This window comes from Bufo bufo, chromosome 4, assembly GCF_905171765.1.
Source record: "Bufo bufo chromosome 4, aBufBuf1.1, whole genome shotgun sequence".
In the NCBI taxonomy this organism is placed as follows: Eukaryota; Metazoa; Chordata; class Amphibia; order Anura; family Bufonidae; genus Bufo; species Bufo bufo.
Genome location: NC_053392.1, coordinates 250,008,539 through 250,031,620, shown reverse-complemented (window position 1 = coordinate 250,031,620; position 23,082 = coordinate 250,008,539). Strand labels below are relative to the sequence as shown.

The 23,082-nt window shown below is 44.4% G+C and overlaps 1 protein-coding gene across 1 annotated transcript in view; it reads left to right on the top strand.

Moving 5' to 3' along the window:
* Nucleotides 1-21,763, top strand: part of PSMD1 (proteasome 26S subunit, non-ATPase 1) — an 86,096-nt gene extending 64,333 nt beyond the window's left edge. The window contains exons 17-25 of the mRNA XM_040428455.1: nt 4,361-4,475; nt 4,555-4,671; nt 7,657-7,759; nt 8,107-8,276; nt 9,250-9,342; nt 16,100-16,186; nt 16,771-16,911; nt 18,355-18,505; nt 21,599-21,763. Coding sequence (XP_040284389.1) covers nt 4,361-4,475; nt 4,555-4,671; nt 7,657-7,759; nt 8,107-8,276; nt 9,250-9,342; nt 16,100-16,186; nt 16,771-16,911; nt 18,355-18,501 — 973 coding nt within the window. The 3' untranslated portion in view covers nt 18,502-18,505; nt 21,599-21,763. The remainder of the gene's footprint in view (nt 1-4,360; nt 4,476-4,554; nt 4,672-7,656; nt 7,760-8,106; nt 8,277-9,249; nt 9,343-16,099; nt 16,187-16,770; nt 16,912-18,354; nt 18,506-21,598) is intronic.
* Nucleotides 21,764-23,082: the final 1,319 nt, after the last annotated feature.

Here is a 23,082-nt window from a genome sequence, read left to right as displayed (position 1 = left end):
TAATTAGGTGGGCTAATAATCTGCTTGTAGCACGTCTCCCTTTTGGGTGCTGCCACGCGATTTTAATCTGTGTTTTTGAAGCCCAAATCAGGTGTGGATCATAACAGGAGAGAAAGTATTTGCAGGGGGAGGGTTCTGTCAGATTCGAAACCAAACTAGAGTAAGCATTGAATAGATGCTGAATCTGAATGAATATTATCTTCATACTTAACTTGCATTTTGACGCTGTGCTCCCACAAACAAGCAGCAAAATGCATCGACAGGACTCCTGAGCTCTCACACATAGAGAGGACTCAAAGAATAGTCCTCTCAATGCATTTCCCTGCTGGTTTGTTGGCGCTCAGCGTCAGAACGTAAGTATGTAGATAAAAATGTCATAATTGGACTCGGCACAACTTGCACTATAGACTGCTTACTCTTGTTTGGAGCTGACGGATTCCCTTCCTTCAATTTATTCCTGCATCAATAAACCTGAACATGTGGCAGCACCCTTTGTGTCTTGTACATAGCTGGAGGACTATATCAGTAGATCAGCTCGTTATTTGGAGCGATTGCTATATATGGGCTTTGGAAGCAGCAGGCGCTTTCATTTACTACGCACTTGTAACCTTTGACACTCATACCATTGAGATTGAGAAATGATATAGCTTCTCTATAGGGATTTACGGTTTCTCCTGCATGGATGCTGTGGTGCACTCGAGCCAGTCTACCTCCGCTGTCTCTTACGAAGCCTCTCCTGCTGGCAGGATGTAGGAATACGCCGCCATCTTGTCGGCTGAAACCAGAGAACACATTCATATCTCCATAAGAGATTGGAAAGCTGCGTTTTAGCCTGGGCGGCTTGGTCTGTCAGTCCCAAACCCATATCCATCTAGTATTAAGTCCGCTTTATTATTCATGATTCAGTCCCTGTTTGTCGTGTAGGGCCATATACGTGCTGGGGCCTATGTGGAACATATGCATAAGGTCAGAGTGAACTAAGATAGGACATTATTTTGTAACTGTAAGTAGCAAAGTAGATGGCAGTATTCATTACAGAGACAAATGGTACCACATGGTATAAGTTTATGATAATGGGAGTCAATAGCTGGCATTTGCCACTGTGTTCCACAGTTATGTATGTTAGAGGTATATGATGCAGAGTATGGAAAGGAACGGTTTTAACGGCATCAACCAATACCCAGTGCATTACATGACCCGACCGTCATCAGGGGTTGGTACCATGAGAGATATATGATGGGCACAGTGTGAGCAATGCAATCAAGGAAAATTCCCTGTGGGGCACGGGCAGCCCATGATGTAAGTACAGTTACATACAGAAGGTTGCAAATATTTCTACACCTCTGCTGATCTCCGTTGTCGGATGTTGTGTAAAAAGAGCATTGCATGAAATAACATTGTCCTTGTGGGGTCATCCCCATGTCTATCTCTGATCCATCGTATGAATCAGACTTGGTCATTGATGATATATTAAAGATATGCAGAAAATGGCTTGACTGTCACCGGGCTGCATGGTTTACATTCTTACACAATGCTGCTGTGTTAAGCAGCTGGATATTTCATTTTTGCCTAGCAAACCACCCCCTCATTGTAGAGTCCGCAGGGTCCACTTCCTTCTATGTTATGTGTAGTCAGGAACTGAGTTAAATCCAATTTTCTGCAGTACAGTATATACATACTTGTGTTGCAATGAGATTTGATTCTTCCTAATGGATCCTGTTTTTTGGGGGTTTTTTGTTGTTGTTTCTCTTTGACTTTTTTTATATTTCAGCAGACTCTATGGATAGTGATTTAATAATAATTTTTTTTTTTGTATTGGCATTCCTTTTAGCTCTATATTGCTGAATTCTCCAACTGTCTAAATGCAATATAATCTGTGGTTTTTATAGTCCTACCGATCATTTATTTTTGATTACAGAATGATCTGTATGTTAAAGGGGTTATCCCATGAATAATAATAAAAAAAAAATAATGAAAATCAGACATCATCTAGTACAGTGGTGGCGAACCTATGGCACGGGTGCCAGGGGCGTCACTCGGAGTCCTCTCTGTGGGCACCCACACCCTGGAAAAAGTCTACAGTGTACCAATATACCTTAGAGATTTCCTACCATTCATCAGCGCAGGACGCACTATGAACAGCACAGGCAGCGCACTGAATGTAGGCAGGCTATTATAGCTAAATGATAAGTAAAATATTGGACTGTAGTATTCAGGTTAAATTGCCGTGAGGGCACTTTGCGATAAATAAGTGGGTTTTGGGTTACAGTTTGGGCAGTCACTCTGTAAATGGTTCGCCATCACTGATCTATACCCGCTTTTTAATAAGGGCTCTTTCACACCTGCGTTCTTTTCTTCCGCCATAGAGTTCCGTCGTCGGGGCTCTATGCCGGAAGAATCCTGATCAGGATTATCCTAATGCATTCTGAATGGAGAGAAATCCGTTCAGGATGCATCAGGATGTCTTCAGTTCCGGTACGGAACGTTTTTTGGCCGGAGAAAATACCGCAGCATGCTGCGCTTTTTACTCAGGCCAAAAATCCTGAAGACTTGCCGCAAGGCCGGATCCGGAATTAATGCCCATTGAAAGGCATTGATCCGGATCCGGCCTTAAGCTAAACGTCGCATTGCCGGACCCGACATTTAGCTTTTTCTGAATGGTTACCATGGCTGCCGGGACGCTAAAGTCCTGTCAGCCATGGTAAAGTGTAGCTGGGAGCGGGGGAGCAGCATACTTACCGTCCGTGCGGCTCCCGGGGCGCTCCAGAGTGACGTCAGGGCGCCCCAAGCGCATTGATCACGTGATCGCATGGATCACGTCATCCATGCGCATGGGGCGCTCTGACGTCATTCTGGAGCGCCCCGGGAGCCGCACGGACGGTAAGTATACTGCTCCCGCGCTCCCCATTCCTACTATGGCAACCAGGACTTTAATACCGTCTTCAAATGCTTTCAGTACACTTGCGTTTTTCCGGATCCGGGGTGTAATTCCGGCAAGTGGAGTACACGCCGGATCCGGACAACGCAAGTGTGAAAGAGGCCTAACCTAGACCCAGCCCTGTACCTCACATGGATCCAGAGATCTCCCCATTCATTGCTCTGCTAGATTTATATCAAACTGACAGCTCAAGGGGGAGTGTCTTTACTGCTGTAGATAAGGGGGCGTGTCCATACTCCCCCTATCACAGCTCAGGAGGCAGCTGAAGGATGAAACTGAGCATGTGCGGCCATCTCAGTGAGCAGGACAAAGAAATAACAAACAGCAGGTGGTGCTATACAGATACATTTTATTGAATAACTCAGTGGCTATACACAATTTTTAATTACATGCAATTACAAATGTAATTGGAGAGATGCACTTCCACCAGAGCTTAGTAAATTGATATAACCGGTTGTGCCATTATGGAGAGGGAACTTATGCGAAGTAGTGGCCTCGCTAAATCATGATATACACAATATACAAGAGATTTGTTTCAGGAAAGAAATTAGTGACCCCCTATGCGGCTGGGCAGAACCCATTCTATCGTCAACTGGCCTAAACCCCAGTGTAACTGCTGGTTATATATTCAAAGGAAATGAATTTGCACATCCTGATGGTGTCATACGATTACCTTGATGTATAAGAAATTAAATAGAAAGGTTTGGGACACTTGAAGGGAATCTGTCATCACTAAAGCAATCTGCCTCACTAGATTTATGCATGTCCCCAGATTCTGATGCGGTTTGTCGTTTTTCAATACGTGTCCCCAATTACAGAAATTACAGTTTTTATGTTAAGCAAAATTAGCCTCTTGGTGCAGTGTGGTCTTTGAGGTTGCACCTCATTGCACCCAGAGGCTGTGGTCCGTTTTTCTTTGTCGGCTGTGCCCCCCACCTCTTTGACTGACAGGGCCAAAAGGACTGTTCCCACGCTTGTCCCTGAAGTCTGACGGCAGTGCGTTCAGCCCACACACAGTACATGGCTGGAGATCGCTGGGCAGATGTCCTGGTTGCACCAAGAGGCTGGTTTTGCATTACATAAAAACACTCATTTCTCTGAATTAGGGACACGTATTGAGAAGTGACAAATAGCATTAGAAACTGATGACAAGCGTAGATCTAGCAAGGCAGGTGGCTTTAGTTAAAGGGGTTATCCGCCTTTTTGGCCCTACAGAAGCAGTAGGAAGGCTGGTGCGCTACTGCGAGCCTTCTCAAACAGCTGATCGGCGGGGTTAGAGGATAGATCATCAGTCAGAAAAAGGTGGATAACCCCTTTATAGGGAATCTGCCATCGCTTACCTGGACGTAGGAAACGCCTTTAATTCAATTATATTTTTGTGAGACCTTAGATTCTTTATATCTCTCCTTTCTCCTCCTGCAGAACACCAGAGCAATGCCCAAGTGTAGTGTCCCTCCTGTCGGAGAGCTACAATCCTCACGTGCGGTATGGAGCTGCCATGGCGCTTGGTATCTGCTGTTCTGGCACTGGAAACAAGGTGAGAGAAAATTCCTCTCTAGCTTTGTATGTGACCCATCTGTACGTGTTATGACCTGGAGTCCATGTGTCTATTACAGGAAGCTATTAACCTCCTGGAACCCATGACCAATGACCCCGTGAATTATGTGCGTCAAGGTGCACTCATCTCCTCTGCCCTCATCATGATCCAGCAGACAGAGGTCACTTGTCCAAAAGTGAGTGAAGGTTTTCCTACCCTCCATAGAGTTGTAAAGAGAATTGTAAGAATATCCAATCACTACACACATCTTGCGCAATTCACACAAAGCATTATCCCCTGTCCGCCATGATTTTAAACTTGGTGTAAAGCAAAACAAGCTCAACAGTCAGACCACTATGGACTCTTCGCCTCCTCCTGCTTTGTAACCTGAGACACCCTGTTCTAACTGACTGAATATGCATATCATGTAAGTATATAGCATTCCCTTTACACTTACCTTTGAAGAACATTTTACAGTTTAACTATAGACCTACGGTAATCTACATAGGTCTGCTTCAGAGCTGCGGTATCTCAGCATTCCTTTCCGCCACAGTTTCTGCAGAGATATCACTGAGGTGCCTTAAATTCTGGGAAATGTAGTCCTTTTAACACCAGGACCCTCACGGCAGACTGTCACATTACATTATACAAAGAGCCCCCCGTAACCTGAAAAGTGGCTGTACACATAAGATAACGATAGATCACTGTCGTCCATTAATTTGTGTCAACGAATGATCCCACCATATATCGGGCTAAACTGGTGACCAAAAAAACAAGAAACTCCCTGGTGCCTGAGCAGAATGGTAAAGGATTGGCTGAATTCAGGGGATCATGCCACACACATGGAGTTTAGGGCCTCCACGGCTGATACTTTCCGACCTGGCGATCATTTTTTTCAGAGGTATTCTCAAAGGTTGATTTTTAAAGGGCATCTGTGACCAGCGACCTCCCTATCCTGCTGTATGGATAGACACAAAGCTGTGGTTCCCCTGATTAAAACCGTTTTCTTATGTTGATCCGAGGCTCGGGAGTTATACTTATTCTTAATATGCAAATTAAGCCTTTGGTGCAACAAAGGTGTCACTCCACTCATTTCTGTGGCCAGTCCCTCCCTGGCTGCTTTACCACTGCCTGGCCCTGTCACTCAGAGATGCGAAGGATGGGCTGACCACAGAAATGAGTGGAGATTGGATGCAACCAGAACAATGGTGACATGCTCATTGCACCAAAGGGCTTATTTGCAAACTACTCAGGAACGCAGCCTGAGATCAACAAAACAAAAACAGCGTGTTAATCAGGTGAACCACAGCTATGCGTCTATGCAAACAGATGGACAGGGAGGTCGCTGGTGACAGATTCCCTTTAATTAGTTGTTGGCCAAAGTCGTCTCTTTCATCTTGTGTATGGGCATCTAAAAGGGGTTGTGCATGTGCTTGCACTTGCTTCGTGTGACCATTTGACATGACACAAGGAGAGCAGGTCATCGCTGCAGCGGTGTCAATATGGAAGTTTACATCCTGGGAGCGAATAACTTGATTGATTTTTTTTTTCCAGCAATTATACACTGCTTGTTTCCATAGTTACGACCACCCTACAATCCAGCAGAAGTGGCCGTGCTTGCACACTATAGGAAAAAGCGCCGGCTTCTCTGGTGGCCGGGAATGGTGCGCATAGGCTGGTGCTTTTTCCTATAGTGTGCAAGCACGGCCACCACTGATGGATTGCAGGGTGGTCTGTAACCATGGAAACAATCAGTGTATAATGTGATGGAAAAACGAGTCTAGCCAGTAAAGGAGGCAATATGGACAATCACAATACATTAGTAAGTGGCTTGTATTAACTTTCTTTACATGATAAACCATTGAGTTACAGCTTCAGTCCAGAGAAATACACTAGGTTGTATACAATCTTGTGCACTGCAGCTTTCACTCCCTAGCTCTACAAAAAGTCACAGAATAACTCTGCGCTAAGGCATGGGTATGTCCAGAAACGTGATGACCGTAGTAGAAACCCTCAAAACTGTCAATGCAGGGGACCCGTGTTACAGCCAGGATTACAACGAAGAGCTGCAAATATTGAAATGTCATTTCACGGTTAATGAATTCAGGTAGAATAGCAGAAGACGACTTGCCAGACCCTCTATATATTACCGTATATCGCAACGGCCAAATGAAAACTAGCATTCTTCTACACACACGTCTCCATTTTAGTGATGTCCACAAGCATTGCAAAGCAGTCCTAGTCTAGTAAAGTATCCAAATGAAGCTAGTAGGTCTCGATGAGCCGTATCAGAAGAAGTAGATGGTCTGCATCGTGTGGCTCTGCGCAGCACAAGCACTGAACCCTCTTATTTTCCCCCTCTATAAATATTACATCAGTCTTATTCCAGCGTATGGCCGCCTAGCTCCCCGTGTTCTGCCCTGCGCACAGATTGTCTCCCCTCTTTGGTATGCAGCTCTCTCCAGAGTGTTCCGTCTGGGAGAACTCCGCACTGAATTAAAATAAACAGTCTATAAAGGAGATAATAAGGTCTGTGTGTCCACAGTTGGATCCGGGCACAGAGCAGAACCTCAATAGTGACTCAAACCTCCCGCTTCCAAGCTCATCCTGGAAACACCCCCGCCTCCAAATACATGGGCAACTAGCACAAGGCAAAAATTTGTCACTAAAGACTGTTGGTTTGGCTTATCCAAATCCGCTGATTGCCCTGCATTGGTGTATTGATTTTTATCTTTCTTTTATTGATGGATTTTTGGGCTGTGAGCTCTGACTCTCCAGCAGTTCAGGGGTTAGCCCAGAAGACGTTGGACAACACGTCTACTTGTCAGTGTGCTGTTACAAGCTGTATGCATGACGATGCCCATGTCCGGTATTCTGAACATCGCCCTTCCAACAGGCGCCGGCGGAGCATTACGTCTGCGGTGCATCTGCCTCATTGTAGTCCTGCTTCCTCAAGATGTGATTATGGTTCAGAATGTATTAGTGCTGTGGGCGCTGCCTGTCACTTTTTTCCCCTAAGGGGGCCACTAGGTTCCTAACTCCAAAGACAAGTATGTAGCCTAGATGTACCAAAATGTCAGCGTCTGGTTGAAATGTGCACGCTTGTTCCTGAAATCGTGGCATATTGATATGACTTTTTTTTTATTTTTCAACCTGTTAACCACCCCATCTTATTTTTCAGGTCAATCAGTTCCGGCAACTGTATTCCAAGGTGATCAATGACAAGCATGATGATGTGATGGCAAAGTTTGGCGCCATACTGGCACAGGGAATCCTTGATGCAGGTATGTTGTAACCTAGATACAGTGTGACTCATTGAGCCCTCTGAGCTAGTGTCGTCGGACAGAAATGCCTGTGGTACCCAAGGGGTTATCTTTGTTGGAAGAATGTCACTGTATGAATTGCTCTTCTCTAGGAGTCAGCAGATAATGGCTTTATAATGACGTTAGATGACTGCACCTGGCCTCATGGCGGTAATGACCCTGCCTGCTGCCCTCTTCACCCCACGCTGACGGGGAAAAATCTTGGCTTTAGACCTTGTTTTAACCACTAGACTGCCACTCGGCTAGCATTGCAATGCCTATTTATCAAGAACCGTTTTGAAGCTAATTCTGTAATTTCTTTTGTGCAGGCGGACACAATGTGACCATCTCTCTGCAGTCTCGCACCGGTCACACTCACATGCCTTCCGTGGTCGGAGTGTTAGTTTTCACTCAGTTCTGGTTCTGGTTCCCACTGTCGCATTTCTTATCTTTATCTTTTACTCCGACCTGTGTGATTGGTCTTAATAAGGATCTGAAGGTGAGTGTGAACACACTAGGTCTGGGTGTTCTGCAAGGTTTCCTTTAGCAGGGCTCTGAATGGGTTACAATAGTTGTAGCATCACCCCCATAACTTAAAAGAAAAATGCATAATCCTCTTACAGACCTTATGATGCAGGATCACTCACCGCTCATTAGTGGCTCATAGTAATGACGGACAGGACTGTTAATGAGATTCATTAACTCTTCCTTACACCAGAGCGCTTGTACAACAGTGTCTCCTTCCTCTTCATCTATTGATCCCTTTTAGAATGATCTAGAAATGAATGAAGGGGTTAAAACTGTGAATATAGTTTGCTCCTTTGGCTGGTATTGGCAGATCCCTGCTGCCTTAAAGGGGTTGTGCCAAGATGGAAATGGCTCACCTATCCTGGCCTCAGCAGTCAGACTCCCATCGACTAGATACTTGTCCCCTGTTCTGTGGACAGTGGATATGTTTCCATCTTGGCACAACTCCTTTAAAACCAATCTTTAAGATGTTGAAGCCACTGAAACATTTTTAAAGGGAGTTTGTCACCAGTTTTTTGCTTCCCTCCCCTCCAATTGATTGACAGGGCTTACACACATGCCACATTTAACAAATATCTCATAATTTGATAATTTTGTCTTATCCTTAAACCTTACACTTTTGTCTAGAAAAGCCAATCCAGTTTTCCTACTCCCCCCTCTGGAGTGATATTGTGACTTAAAAAAATGAAATAAAAAATGCTGAATGATAAAACTGGAGGGACACTCATTTACATGGCTAACGACACCTTACTTTTCCACCCAAATTACAAAACTGGAGTTTTGCGAGTGCAAAACGTCACAAAATCCCTATTTTGCAAATCTAAGAAGCCAGAATTCTGGAGCGAAAGGAATGATAAACCAGGACCATTGTGTATAGTGGCAAACAGTTTCTAGAGATTTTTGTCGTGAACTTGTTATAATGTTGGTCTATATTTTATTTTCAGATGCCAAAAGTTCAGTATCGATCAAATTGCAAACCTTCAACATTTGCATACCCTGCTCCACTAGAAGTGCCCAAGGAGAAGGAAAAAGAGAAGGTAAGAATTGTACAAAATAGCTAAAAAAAAAGTGGAACGTCATTGAAAGCTTTTTCAAAGATCTGTTTAATGTAAAGCATACAAGTACACTCAACATTGAAATTGCAACACCAAGAAGAAAAAGTCATGGAATTATGGAGATCACAGGATCGGTGAACATGTTAATGATGTATGCAAATAATAAAATTGAAACAAAATATTCAAAACATCTGGAATTATTTAGTATTAAATATCAGCGCCATGCGCAGAAATACACACCACATCAATGAGGTTATTATTGGTTGTCTGAGGAATGTTCTGCCACACTGAATGTACTCGGGCCTTCAGATCATTGAGATCCGCTGCTGGCAGCTCCCTTTGCAATTGCCAACCAATGACATCCCAAATGTGTTTGATGGGAGACCAGTCCGGAGAGGCTGAAGGCCATAGTAGCATGTTTAGGCCATGCTTCTAGGACACTTTGGAGAAATTGCTGTACCATTGGTTCCACAACCAAATCAAAGTAACACCGAGCTCATCGTTTACCTGAAATGAAGACTAGAGGGGTCAGGGCTACCTTACATTATTCCACCCCGCACCATAAATCCAGGAGTAGGACCAGTGTGGCGTTAACCTTGTTGAAGGCCTCTTCAAGGCATTGCCCACGTGGTCTCAGACCACTCTCCAGTTATCATTTTTTCTGAGACAAATGCAGGAGGATAGACCTCCACTCCAGCCTCCATTGCCATCTTACTGTCTACCATGATAGCCTTTGAGAGTAGTGGCGTGATGTATGTGGAACACCTAGAGCTGGACACAAACCTGTCATCGCACAATCATCCCACATGACTTGATCCGAGTTTTTAGTTTTCATGTAGCTAAAAAAACTTTGCTTTCAATCTGGACTTTATGCATTCTCACATGGCACAGATTGGAGCTAGGTGCTTAAAAATTTGCTTATGTGCAGGTCTTAGTGACATCTGCTACTTCCTTGATTTGCATAACCTTATGGCTTGTCCTTGGTGTTCCAATTTCTGTGTAAAGGAGTGTATATGTAGAAATATACAAATACAGTTGCAAGAAAAAGTATGTGAACCCTTTGGAATGATATGGATTTCTCCACAAATTGGTCATAAAATGTGATCTGATCTTCATCTAAGTCACAACAATAGACAATCAGTCTGCTTAAACTAATAACGCACAAAGAATTAAATGTTACCATGTTTTTATTGAACACACCATGTAAACATTCACAGTGCAGATGGAAAAAGTATGTGAACCCTTGGATTTAATAACTGGTTGAACCTCCTTTGGCAGCAATAACTTCAACCAAACTTTCCTGTAGTTGCAGATCAGACGTGCACAACGGTCAGGAGTAATTCTTGACCATTCCTCTTTACAGAACTGTTTCAGTTCAGCAATATTCTTGGGATGTCTGGTGTGAATCGCTTTCTTGAGGTCATGCGACAGCATCTCAATCGGGTGGAGGTCAGGACTCTGACTGGGCCACTCCAGAAGATGTATTTTCTTCTGTTTAAGCCATTCTGTTGTTGATTTACTTCTATGCTTTGGGTCGTTGTCCTGTTGCAACACCCATCTTCTGTTGAGCTTCAGCTGGTGGACAGATGGCCTTAAAGGGAGTCTGTCACCACATTTGGGCATATTAGACCGATCAAATAGGGTTATATGATCCACCCAGAACTTAAAAACGGTACCTTTGTTGTAGAAAACTGACTTTTCTTTTATCCGAAAATGAACTTATAAGGTTATGTTAATGAGCCCTCTCAAGTGCCCAGGGCGGTCTCTCAATCCTCGGAGCCCCAGGCAGCACCTCCTAAACGGCTCATAACCCCGCCCTCCGTGCGCCTCTGCCCGCCCGTTTACTCCCCTCCCCTGTCCTTTTCCACTGCGGCTGTGCGGTCCAAATCGTAGCGGGCGCATGCGCAATGCGATGCCCGCTCCTGGCAGGGCATCGCGATACCTACTGCGCATGCGCCCGCTACGATTTGGACCGCACAGCCGCAGTGGAAAAGGACAGGGGAGGGGAGTAAACGGGCGGGCAGAGGCGCACGGAGGGCGGGGTTATGAGCCGTTTAGGAGGTGCTGCCTGGGGCTCCGAGGATTGAGAGACCGCCCTGGGCACTTGAGAGGGCTCATTAACAACCTTATAAGTTCATTTTCGGCTAAAAGAAAAGTCCGTTTTCTACAACAAAGGTACCGTTTTTAAGTTCTGGGTGGATCATATAACCCTATTTGATCGGTCTAATATGCCCAAATGTGGTGACAGACTCCCTTTAAGTTCTCCTGCAAAATGTTTTGATAAACTTGGGAATTCATTTTTCCTTCGATGATAGCAATCCGTCCAGGCCCTGACGCAGCAAAGCAGCCCCAAACCATGATGCCTCCACCACCATACTTCACAGTTGGGATGAGGTTTTGATGTTGGTGTGTTGTGCCTCTTTTCCTCCACACATAGTGTTGTGTGTTTCTTCCAAACAACTCAACTTTGGTTTCATTTGTCCACAGAGTATTTTGCCAGTACTGCTGTGGAACATCCAGGTGCTCTTGTGCAAACTGTAAACGTGCAGCAATGGTTTTTTTTGGACAGCAGTGGCTTTTCTGTTGTATACTCCCATGTAATCCATTCTTGTTTAGTGTTTTACGTATCGTAGATTCGCCAACAGGGATGTTAGCATATGCCAGAGACTTTTCTAAGTCTTTAGCTGACACTCTAGGATTCTTCTTCACCTCATTGAGCAGTCTGCGCTTTGCTCTTGCAGTCATCTTTACTGGACTGCCACTCCTAGGGAGAGTAGCAGCAGTGCTGAACTTTCTCCATTTATAGACCATTTGTCTTACCGTGGACTGATGAACAGCAAGGCTTTTGGAGATACTTTTATAACCCTTTCCAGCTTTATGCAAGTCAACAATTCTTAATTGTAGGTCTTCTGAGAGCTCTTTTGTGCGAGGTATCATTCACATCAGGCAATGCTTCTTGTGAAAAGCAAACCCAGAACTGGTGTGTGTTTTTTATAGGGCAGGGCAGCTGTAACCAACACCTCCAATCTCATCTCATTGATTGGACTCCAGTTGGCTGACACCTCACTCCAATTAGCACTTGGAGAAGTCATTAGTTTAGGGGTTCACATACTTTTTCCACCTGCACTGTGAATGTTTACATGGTGTGTTCAATAAAAACATGATAACATTTAATTCTTTGTGTTATTAGTTTAAGCAGACTGTGATTGTCTATTGTTGTGACTTAGATGAAGATCAGATCACATTTTATGACCAATTTGTGCAGAAATCCATATCATTCCAAAGGGTTCACATACTTTTTCTTGCAACTGTATGTAAAAATCTGTCAATTACTTTTCCAGAAAGTGCATTGACATATACAAGTAAAAAGAGTATTGTATTGCTTTCAACTGAAAGTCTTCCCTGTGATCAGAGGACCTGTTAAATCACGTTTGACTATCATTATGAGATATCCATTTTTTATTTTTTTTATTCAGACTGATCATTTAATGGATCCTTAGTGGAGTTTTTTCTAATGGTGCAAACATAGTTTTAGGAAACTTACTTTCAAATACCCTCTTAGGGTTAGAAGAAGGGAACCCTTAGTAGCCGGACCACTATGATGTGTGGTTTCAGTGGGCATCAAGTAGGGCTGAAACGATTATTCGATTGAATCGAGTAATTCGACACAAAAAAATCCTCGATGGAAATTTTTTGCATTGAGGATTTTTGTGTCATGTGACCACGGGGCAGGAGTGAAGCGCTTGCTATTACTTACCGCGCCGTGGTCACCCACCGGCCAGTACTGCGCTGCATTGGATCCTGACACATCGTCAGGTCATAGTGCACGTAAGCAATGAGCTGTGGAGCGGAGCCCTTATAGGAAAGGTAAGTATTTTATTTCACTGGCACTGGGGACATGGCACTGAAGGGGGACAGCTGGCAATGGATGGCATGGAGTGTCAGATGGGAGTGAGGGACATGGAGGGGCTGATCTGATGGCACTGGGGGACATGGAGGGGCTGATCTGATGGCACTGGGGGACATGGAGGGGCTGATCTGATGGCACTGGGGGACATGGAGGGGCTGATCTGATGGCACTGGGGGACATGGAGGGGCTGATCTGATGGCACTGGGGGACATGGAGGGGCTGATCTGATGGCACTGGGGGACATGGAGGAGCTGATCTGATGGCACTGGGGGGGGACATGGAGGGGCTGATCTGATGGCACGGGGGGGGGACATGGAGGGGCTGATCTGATGGCACTGGGGGGGGGGACATGGAGGGGCTGATCTGATGGCACTGGGGGGGGGACATGGAGGGGCTGATCTGATGGCACTGGGGGGGGGGGGGACATGGAGGGGCTGATCTGATGGCACTGGGGGGAGACATGGAGGGGCTGATCTGATGGCACTGGGGGGGACATGGAGGGGCTGATCTGATGGCACTGGGGGGGGACATGGAGGGGCTGATCTGATGGCACTGGGGGGGGACATGGAGGGGCTGATCTGATGGCACTGGTGGAGTGGAGGACATGGCATTGGATGGCATGGAGGGGCTGAGGGCACTGGGGTGGGGGGAACTGATGCACTTAAGCTGATCGCACAGGGGGGAACGAAGGGTGTTGGGGACTGATGGTAGGGGGTCTGATGAGTTTTTATAAAGGAAAACAGTAATCATTTTTTCTTATTAGATTACTCGATTAATCGTAAAAAATAATTGATAGAATACTTGATTTCTAAAATAATCGTTTACTGCAGCCCGAGCATCAAGTAATGTCTGCTTTCTCCTGTGGGGGTGCTGCAGGGGATTTGAACACTCGTTGCCAGATTTCCCTGAAGATTATAGCCAATCACTCCTTTGTAAGGAGAAGCCTTATAACAAAAGAAAATGTCCGAAGTGGAAAGTTTTTATAATTTAATTTCTAAACTTTTAATGGTCCCTGTCATTTTTTTGATCATCAGATAAGCATGATCAGATGCTGTTAGAGGAAAGTCTTTACTTTGAGAAGTTAAAGTGAAAGCTGTCAAATCAAGATAATTTTTTCGTTTTTTGCCTCCCCATGTTAAAGTGGCCATTACTTAATTGTTTTTTCATTGACATGGCATTTTGAGGCCTGGTTTTGTGCAAGGTAAATTGCATTTTTAGGTGCTGTTTGAGAGTACATATAAAATATAGAAACAGCGATATTTATTTTTACGTTGCTTTTTTTTTTCCTTTTTATTTACACTGTACATATTTCACACTGAATAACCTGGTAAGGCTACTTTCACACTAGCGTTCGGAGCGGATCCGTCTGATGTTTCATCAGACGGATCCGCTCCGATAATGCAGACGTTCGCATCCGTTCAGAACGGATCCGTCTGCATTAAAACTTAGAAAATTTTCTAAGTATGAAAGTAGCCTGAGCGGATCCGTTCAGACTTTACATTGAAAGTCAATGGGGAACGGATCCGCTTGAAAATTGAGCCATTTGGTGTCATCTTCAAGCGGATCCGTCCCCATTGACTTACATTGTAAGTCTGGACGGATCCGCTCGCCTCCGCACGGCCAGGCGGACACCCGAACGCTGCAAGCAGCGTTCAGGTGTCCGCTCACTGAGCGGAGCGGAGCGGAGGCTGAGCGCTGGCAGGCGGATGCATTCTCAGTGGATCCGCCTCCACTGAGAATGCATTGGGGCCAGACGGATGCGTTCGGGGCCGCTCGTGAGCCCCTACAAACGGAGCGCACGAGCGGACACCCGAACGCTAGTGTGAAAGTAGCCTAAATGAGTTGTTCAGGTTATTTTAGTTGTGCTTATACCTAATAACTAGTTTTTTTTGCTTTTATGTAATGTACACATAGTAAAATGTGAAGCAGCGCTGTAGTAGTGATCTTCCGCCACTACAGTGTCAACAGTGCTGTCTAGCTTTGGTGCCGACTTCGGTCAGTGGAGCTACACAGACCAGCTGATCTTCGGGGGTGCGGAGGGTCAAGCTCTGCTTATCAGCTAGTGATGGACTGTGTGAGGATAAGCCATAACGTAAAAAACCCTGGACAACCCCTTTAGGGTACTTTCACAGTAGCGTTGTTCGGATCAGGCAGGCAACGGCAAAAGAACTGCCTGCCGGATCCGGAAAATCGTATGCAAACGGATCTGTATCATCCGGAATAACGAATCCAGTGTTTCATTTTTTTTCAAAGATCAATGGGTAAAAATTGTTTCTCCTATCTCCCGGCGCATGCACAGACCGGAAAACCGTATCTGGCAATGCGGCAATTTCCGGAACACTTGGTACCGGATCCGGCATTAATACGTCTCTATGGAAATTAATACCAGATCCGGCAAGTGCGGTAGTGTTCCGGGATTTTGGCTGGAAAAAAAATATTGCAGCATGTGGAACGGAAGACATCCTGATGCATACTGAACGGATTGCTTTCCATTCAGAATGCATTAGGACAAAACTGATGTTTTTTTCCAATATTGAGACCCTTTACCTGATTTCAATACCGGAAAAGAATAACGCTAGTGTGAAAGTACCCTTAAATGTACAATTGTATTTCTCTTTTAAGAAAGTTTTTTCAGCACACGCATTGCCTTATAATAACTGAACGCGTTCCCTAGACCATATTATACCTTTTACGAAACAATGGTGCCAAACCTGTAAGATATCCATGTAGTGGACTTTTCTCTATGTACCTCAAAATAGTCTGTAGCATCGCCATCTTGGAAATTCAGATGTTACCTTTTAGGTATTTTCATACTTTCTATTCTTTCAGGTCTCCACTGCTGTCTTATCCATTACAGCCAAGGCAAAGAAGAAGGAAAAAGAGAAGGAGAAGAAAGAGGAGGAAAAAATGGAAGTGGTGAGTCGTCTGCTTCTGTGGCTGCTTGTTCTATTACCGGCAATGATCATGGTCCTCCTAGACCAGGGTCCCTGATGCTCAGGCGCAACATGTGCCTCTTGGGCACTTGCATGTGGCTTCATAGTTATTGGCTGCTCCCCATTTTGTTGTACACAGTTGGCTCCGAGGATGTTATCATTTTAACCCTTTCCTTTATAAATAAAGCCTGAATTCTAAAATAAAAACCTAAAAATTTGCTTTTTTTCAGCAAAAGTACTGATACAAACCAAAGTATAACTTTGTATCGCCATAAATGTACCAGCTCATAGAGTAAATGTAACTTATTATTTATACCACACGGTGCGTGGCGTGAAAAAACAATGACTGTCAGTGGCCTGTTTAATAGCATGCGACACAAGAACCAGTTCCAAGTATTCAAAAGCTTGTGATCTGAAATTAGCAGGAGGTTGTGTCCCAAATGTGATGGAGATATCTGCAGCAGTAAGTTAGACTTTACCGCCGAGATACTGTACAAATGATAATGTAGTTATAAGTGATACCTGCTCATATTCTTTGTACATGTGAGTCTTTGATTTGGTTTCTAGGATGAGACAGAAAAAAAGGAAGAGAAAAAGAAGGAACCAGAACCAAACTTCCAGCTCCTTGAGAACCCAGCTCGGGTGATGCCTGCCCAACTCAAAGTACTTACCATGCCAGAGGGCTCCAGATATCAACCTTTTAAACCTGTGAGTGCAGTTTAAGTTTTGATGGTCAATGTACCAAGAATGATTTGAAGTATGTGCAAACGAACTTGAAGGGTTGGGGAGTTAGAGGGCTTGTCCAGCAGTGTTAATTGTTTCTTATACATGGCTCACAGGGGGTTATAAATAAAAGCAGGCATACTCCCCTTCCTTACTGATCTCCCGTCCTCCAGTCACAGCTGCTTTCCTCTTCCTGTCCTGGCTTGAAATAGGCCCTCTTAACGAATCTTTGGCTTTAGACATGACCGGCCTCAGCCTGTGGGGCTCAACGGGCCTTTCCTGGCATTTCTGGTGTGTCGAGCCTGGAACAGGAAGGTGGGAGCAGCAGAGGATCAGTGAGAGTAAGGGTCCAAATACACCCGGCCGGCACCCCCTACCGAACTGCCTATTCTTGTCCGCATGTTATTTTTTTTTTTTTTTGCGGAGCCGCGGCCTGGAAGTTCGGGGCCGAAGCCCGGAAGTTCAGAGCCATGCTCCAGAAATGCAGATTCCTGCCCCATTGAGAATGGATGGGTCTGCACCCGTTCCCGAACGGATACGGACCCATTTGCGGACTTGTGAATGGACCCCAAGTATGACATCATTTTATTAATTTTTTTCTAACTCCATGTGAAACATAAAAAAAAAAAAACACTGGACAAACCCTTTAATATCTACATCTGTCTTTTGGGATTGCTTACTGCATACAGATTTTTACAGTTTTCATATGCAGGGCTTGTCCTATTAGGAGAGCTGCTGCCCATGTGCCCTATTAAGGTAGGTGAATGCTACATGAACCTCCTGCAGAGCGCTGCTTAAAAAAATAATTTAAAAAAATTGCTCCAGCATTGCAAGATCCATTTATTGTGTATTACATGATCGAATATTCATTTCGATGGGTCCCATTTAAAACACATTTCCGAGTGCAGGAAAACTGTGGCTGTCCGCAGCTTCCCCAGGCACTAGCAGCCGAATGCTACAGGATTCACCTGCCGGATCTGTGGTGATCATCTTAACAATGGCTGTTCCATTTAGAAAAATGGTGGGTTTTCCCACAGTGGACATTTCTCACCTATACACAGGATAGGTGCCAAATGTTTGATTGCTGGGTGCACCAGCGATGGGACACCCATAAATCGCTGGAACAGGTGTCCCAAGGCCCCCATTCCTTCTAAGTGCACAACTACAGAGAGGAGCGTGGTAGGTGGTCAAACATACGCCCCGCTGCCCATTTAAAGTCTGTGGGGATGACAGAAACAACCAAAATCTATATTAGTCTCCTTCAAGACCCTCCTCGCTGCACGACTGCCCAGTAGGGCTCAGGACCCCACTGTAGTGATACGTTGATCCCTAGCAATGAGAAATGTTTTTACTTATCCTTTGGATAACTAATGTTGTTTTAAGATTTGACATTTTTACTTTTTTGGTAAAATTGCTTTTTCCCTGCAGCTCTCAATTGGTGGCATCATAATTCTCAGGGATACTAGTGAGGAAGAAGAACAGCTAGTGGAACCTGTTGCTGCGCATGGTCCGAAAATTGAGGAAGAGGAGCAAGAGCCAGAACCCCCAGAGCCATTTGAATATATTGACGACTAAATGTGTAGGTACAGAGATATCTGCGGTGTATAATACATATCTAAGGCTGATATTTTTTGGTCACTAGCGCTGTCCTGAGAACTTCTGCTGGGGCAGTATATTATGCTGCACTGTGCTATTTGGTCCTACTAGAACAGCATATTGTGCTGCACATTGCTGTTTGGTTCTGCTGCACAACCATATACAAACCAACAGAAAAAATGGCGTGGTGTTACACAGGCAGGAAGTGCTCTAAGCTAACACATATGCAGTTGTGCATGTGTATACAGGGGGGCAAATCCTGCACTTGTAGCCCATTGCTAATGGCGATCCCTAGCGAGGATGCCCGCAGTGGACCACAAGTACCACAATAGACATCCTACACAAGATAGCAATTATGTGGATGTGATAACCAGTATAACAATATAATAACATTTGCAAAGACAGGTGCACTCTGCGGTCTTACTATACCCTAATACTGATGTTAAAATTAAGAGATTAGCCAACATATCCTACTGTGGAGGACATGTCTTAGCCCGAGCACCGCGCCAAGGTTTCTCAAGTAGCTTGGAACTTAACACTCACTTACCTGTGCCGTATGGGCAATACCAGGAGCCAGTGGGCGAATTACAGGAGCGTAAGGTCCGACTCATAGACCACTGGCTCCTGGTATTGCCCATACGGCACAGGTAAGTGAGTGTTAAGTTCCGAGCTACTTGAGAAACCTTGTCGCGGTGCTTGGGCTCAGACATGTCCTCCACAGTAGGATATGTTGGCTAATCTCTCAATTTTAACATCAGTATGAGGGTTTAGTAAGACCGCAGAGTGCACCTGTCTTTGCAAATGTTATTATATTGTACAACCATATACCAAAGTGTAGCACACTACACTGCCTCTCTATGGTTTTGCTGCCCCCACCTACTTGCTGTTTGGCCCCATTAGCTATAATAGGGACCAGAGGAGATTTGGCCGGATATAGTTTCCTATATACATTTGAACTGCTGGTAACAGAACAGAGAAACGGCTCAAGGAGGATGGTTGGCCCCATAATCTGTACAATTCTGCATCTGCAATTAGAAAATAAGAATAGATTAGAATATATGTTTCATTAGGCTGGGTTCACATCTGCGTCCTTAATTCCGGCAGTCTGAGAAGAGGGAGAAGTTTTTTGTTTGTTTTTTTCCTTTTATTATCAGACTGCTTGTTAGAAAAGGTAGCTCTACCCTACTGGGATCCCCAGCGATCAGCTACAATCTGCTGGGGAATCTAACAGCTTCAGTTTCCATGGAGCGCCACCACAGGGGAAAAGAAACATTACATTGTGTCCGTTTAAATCAATTGGCTGCCTGTGTTATAATGATCTGTCCTCCAGAGAGGGAGATGGTCTTTGTAGCTGAAACTTGCTCTGATGTATCTCTCAAGGAGGGACCTCCCTCTATTAGCTCAGAATATGGTATTTGAAAATTGGTTTTATAAACTGAGAAACCCCCTTAAAAGGGTTATACCACAAATGTAACTGTTTTATACTGGCATACCGGAAAGACTGCTGGTCTTTCTGTGGGTCACAGAGACAATCAAGCATCTGCATGTCCCAGGGTGCATTGCAGTTAGCTCTAGTTAACCCTTTCCTCCTGCGCATAGAACATAGTCCCTGACATATAGCCCCAGAGATGCATATGACATGTAATGCCCCCACAATGTCTTTCTCCGCTGAGATATAGCTAGATACTTCTAGGAATTTAGTAGGGATGGATGAACAATATTATACAGAAGCAGATGAATAAGCCCAGATATCGCCAGCACTGAGGGGATGAGCGAAGGGAAGTTAATAAGCATGTTGGTCCATCACTGAATGTAGGAGAAGGTGGACCAGAATAATACACAGTAGGGGTGCTACGCACTAAAAAGTGTAATGTACATTAAAAAAAAAAACAGCGGTGGTGGAAAATGACGAAGACGACTTGATGCGATTGAGCTGAGAGTGACAAAGGATAAACTGCTAGTGGTGCTTGGTCAATGATCACATAACCAAGGTGGTGCCCCCTGTATTTTGGGTTCTGCAGCAGGGTATATATTGAAGCTAGTTCTACTGCCTCATTAGGTGGTGTTTAAACATGTTCTTCAGGGTATTCACCAGCTCCCCTGGACAGCTTGATCACCAGATCTTTCCCTCATCCAGAATATCTGGGACTGGATGAGGCGATGGCAACCACCTCAACTGGACTGGACTACGGGTTCAAATTGACAGTGCTTGGAATGACAAACCACAGGAGGATATCCGGCATCTGTATGACCGTTACCAGGGGAGAGGCCTGTATCGCAGGAGGGGAGATACCACCCTTTATTAATGCAACCCTGCCTCAACATATACCCTGCTGCTGAGCCCAAAATAAAGGGGGCACCACCTTGGTTGTGTGATAATTGGCCCAATCCCACTAGCGGTTTATACTTTGTCAATCTCGGTGCCATCGAATTAAGTTTTCCAGGTTTTCTTTTCATTTTCTGGTAGTTTGTATTGCAGTCATACTTCATTTAAAACGCCCTGTTCATTGCATACTAATACTTTTGGTGCACAATCCTTTTAGCATTATGTAAGCTATTGTGCATTGCCATTGCCCCACATACATTTTAAACGCTACAATTATAGCACATTAGAATGGGAATTATTTCAGGACTAGTGAATTTATGCCTTTAAGGCTACATACACACGACTGTGCCGTTTTTTGCGGTCCGCGGATCCGCAAAAAACGGAAGCATTGTAAAAATGGCTATTCTTGTCCGCAAAACGGATAAGAATAGGACATGCTATATTTTTTTTGCGGAACGGTGCAACGGATGCGGACAGCACACGGAGTGCTGTCCGCATCTTTTGCGGCCCCATTGAAGTGAATGGGTCCGCACCCGAGCCGCAAAAACGGCAGCTCCGATGCGGACCCAAACAACGGCCGTGTGCATGAGGCCTTATGATGATAAAATTGCTAACTCCTGATTTCAGAGAGCTGTATACAGAGCATAGAATGGGTTAATGATCGCAGGTCAGCAGTGGATGAGGATTATGAGGAGAGATTGTCCCTGTATTAACGCCTATATTTAACACTATTTTCTTTCTTTTCTGTAGGTTTGCTTTAATTTAATGTCTGATATCAGGATGAATGCCGGAAGCTGCAGCATCATGAAGGCTGCATGATAAATGTCTGCACCCCTTTCCTGTGCAGGATCCCTGGACTCCATGTTACTGATCACTGGTCTCTTTTCAAATAAAAATTAGAAAAAAGAAGTAAAACTTTGTTTTGTGCCATTTTATTTTAAAGAGTCAGACAAAGGGGAAATAATAGTCTTGTTCTGCTATGATAGAGAAGAATAGGACAAACCTAGGCAATGCTTTCTTCTAAGAACCTGCGAGACTTGAAAGAATGAAGTACTACAAGTAACTGTGTAGTTTAGGATCTGTCAGATGGGTTGTATGTGTTGTGGGTGGAATGTGTATGTTGTGGGTATATTTCATGAGCAGTAATAAAGTGCAGTGTTGAACACAAGGGTTAAAGGGGTTTTACGAATCTTCTATACTGATGGACTATCCTCAGGATGGGTCATCTATAAACAGGTGAAACGCGAAAAATTAGAATATCGTGCAAAGTTCATTTATTTCAGTAATGCAACTTAAAAGGTAAAACTAACATATGAGAGACTCATTACATGCAAAGCGAGATATTTCAAGCCTTTATTTGGTATAATTTGGATGATTATGGCTTACAGCTTATCAAATCCCAAAGTCACAATTTTGAGGTCCCCTTTGCTCAGGGTATATAGATTAATTTTCCTGACTAGAGTGTGACACTTTGAGCCTAGAATATTGAACCTTTTGACAATATTCTAATTTTAAGCTGCATTAATGCAATTCCTTTTAAGTTGCATTACTGAAATAAATTAACTTTGCACAATATTCTAATTTTTCGAGTTTCACCTGTATAATCATGAGGCTCTGACTCCTGGAACCCCTTCTGATCAGCTGTTTAAAGAGGCAGTGCGCACCAGAGCCCCTTCCTAGATCAGTGACCTTGTGTTCATCAGTCATGTAAGCCTAAGATGCAATACCAAGCACAACCACTATACAATGCACGGTGCTGTGCTTGGTATTCTGTGAAGAGGCTGGGCGCCACGGCCTCTTCAAACAGCTAATCGGTGGAGGTGCCGGGAGTCGGTCCCCCGTCAATAAGATATTAATGACCTTTCCGAAGACAGGTCATCAGTATAGGAGGCCCTGGAAGGCCTTTAGCGAACCTTTGCTTGAACCTGTTTATATATTTAATAGATTTCTATCTGAATATAATCACAAGTATACTGCCACAGTGCTGTGTAGTATGTTCCGTACACATAATTAATAATTCCATTTATAGCTTACTGCATAGAAGAAGCATGCCTGGATAAAGAGTGCCACACCGTGCCCAGATGAGCAGGACTCAGTGCCCAATGAGGGAGATTTATCAAAGCTGGTGTAAAGGAGAACTGGCTTAGATTCCCATAGCAACCAATCAGATCGATCATTTCATTTGCCAAAGGAGCTGTGAAAAATTAAAGTTGGCATCTGATTGTCTGCTATGG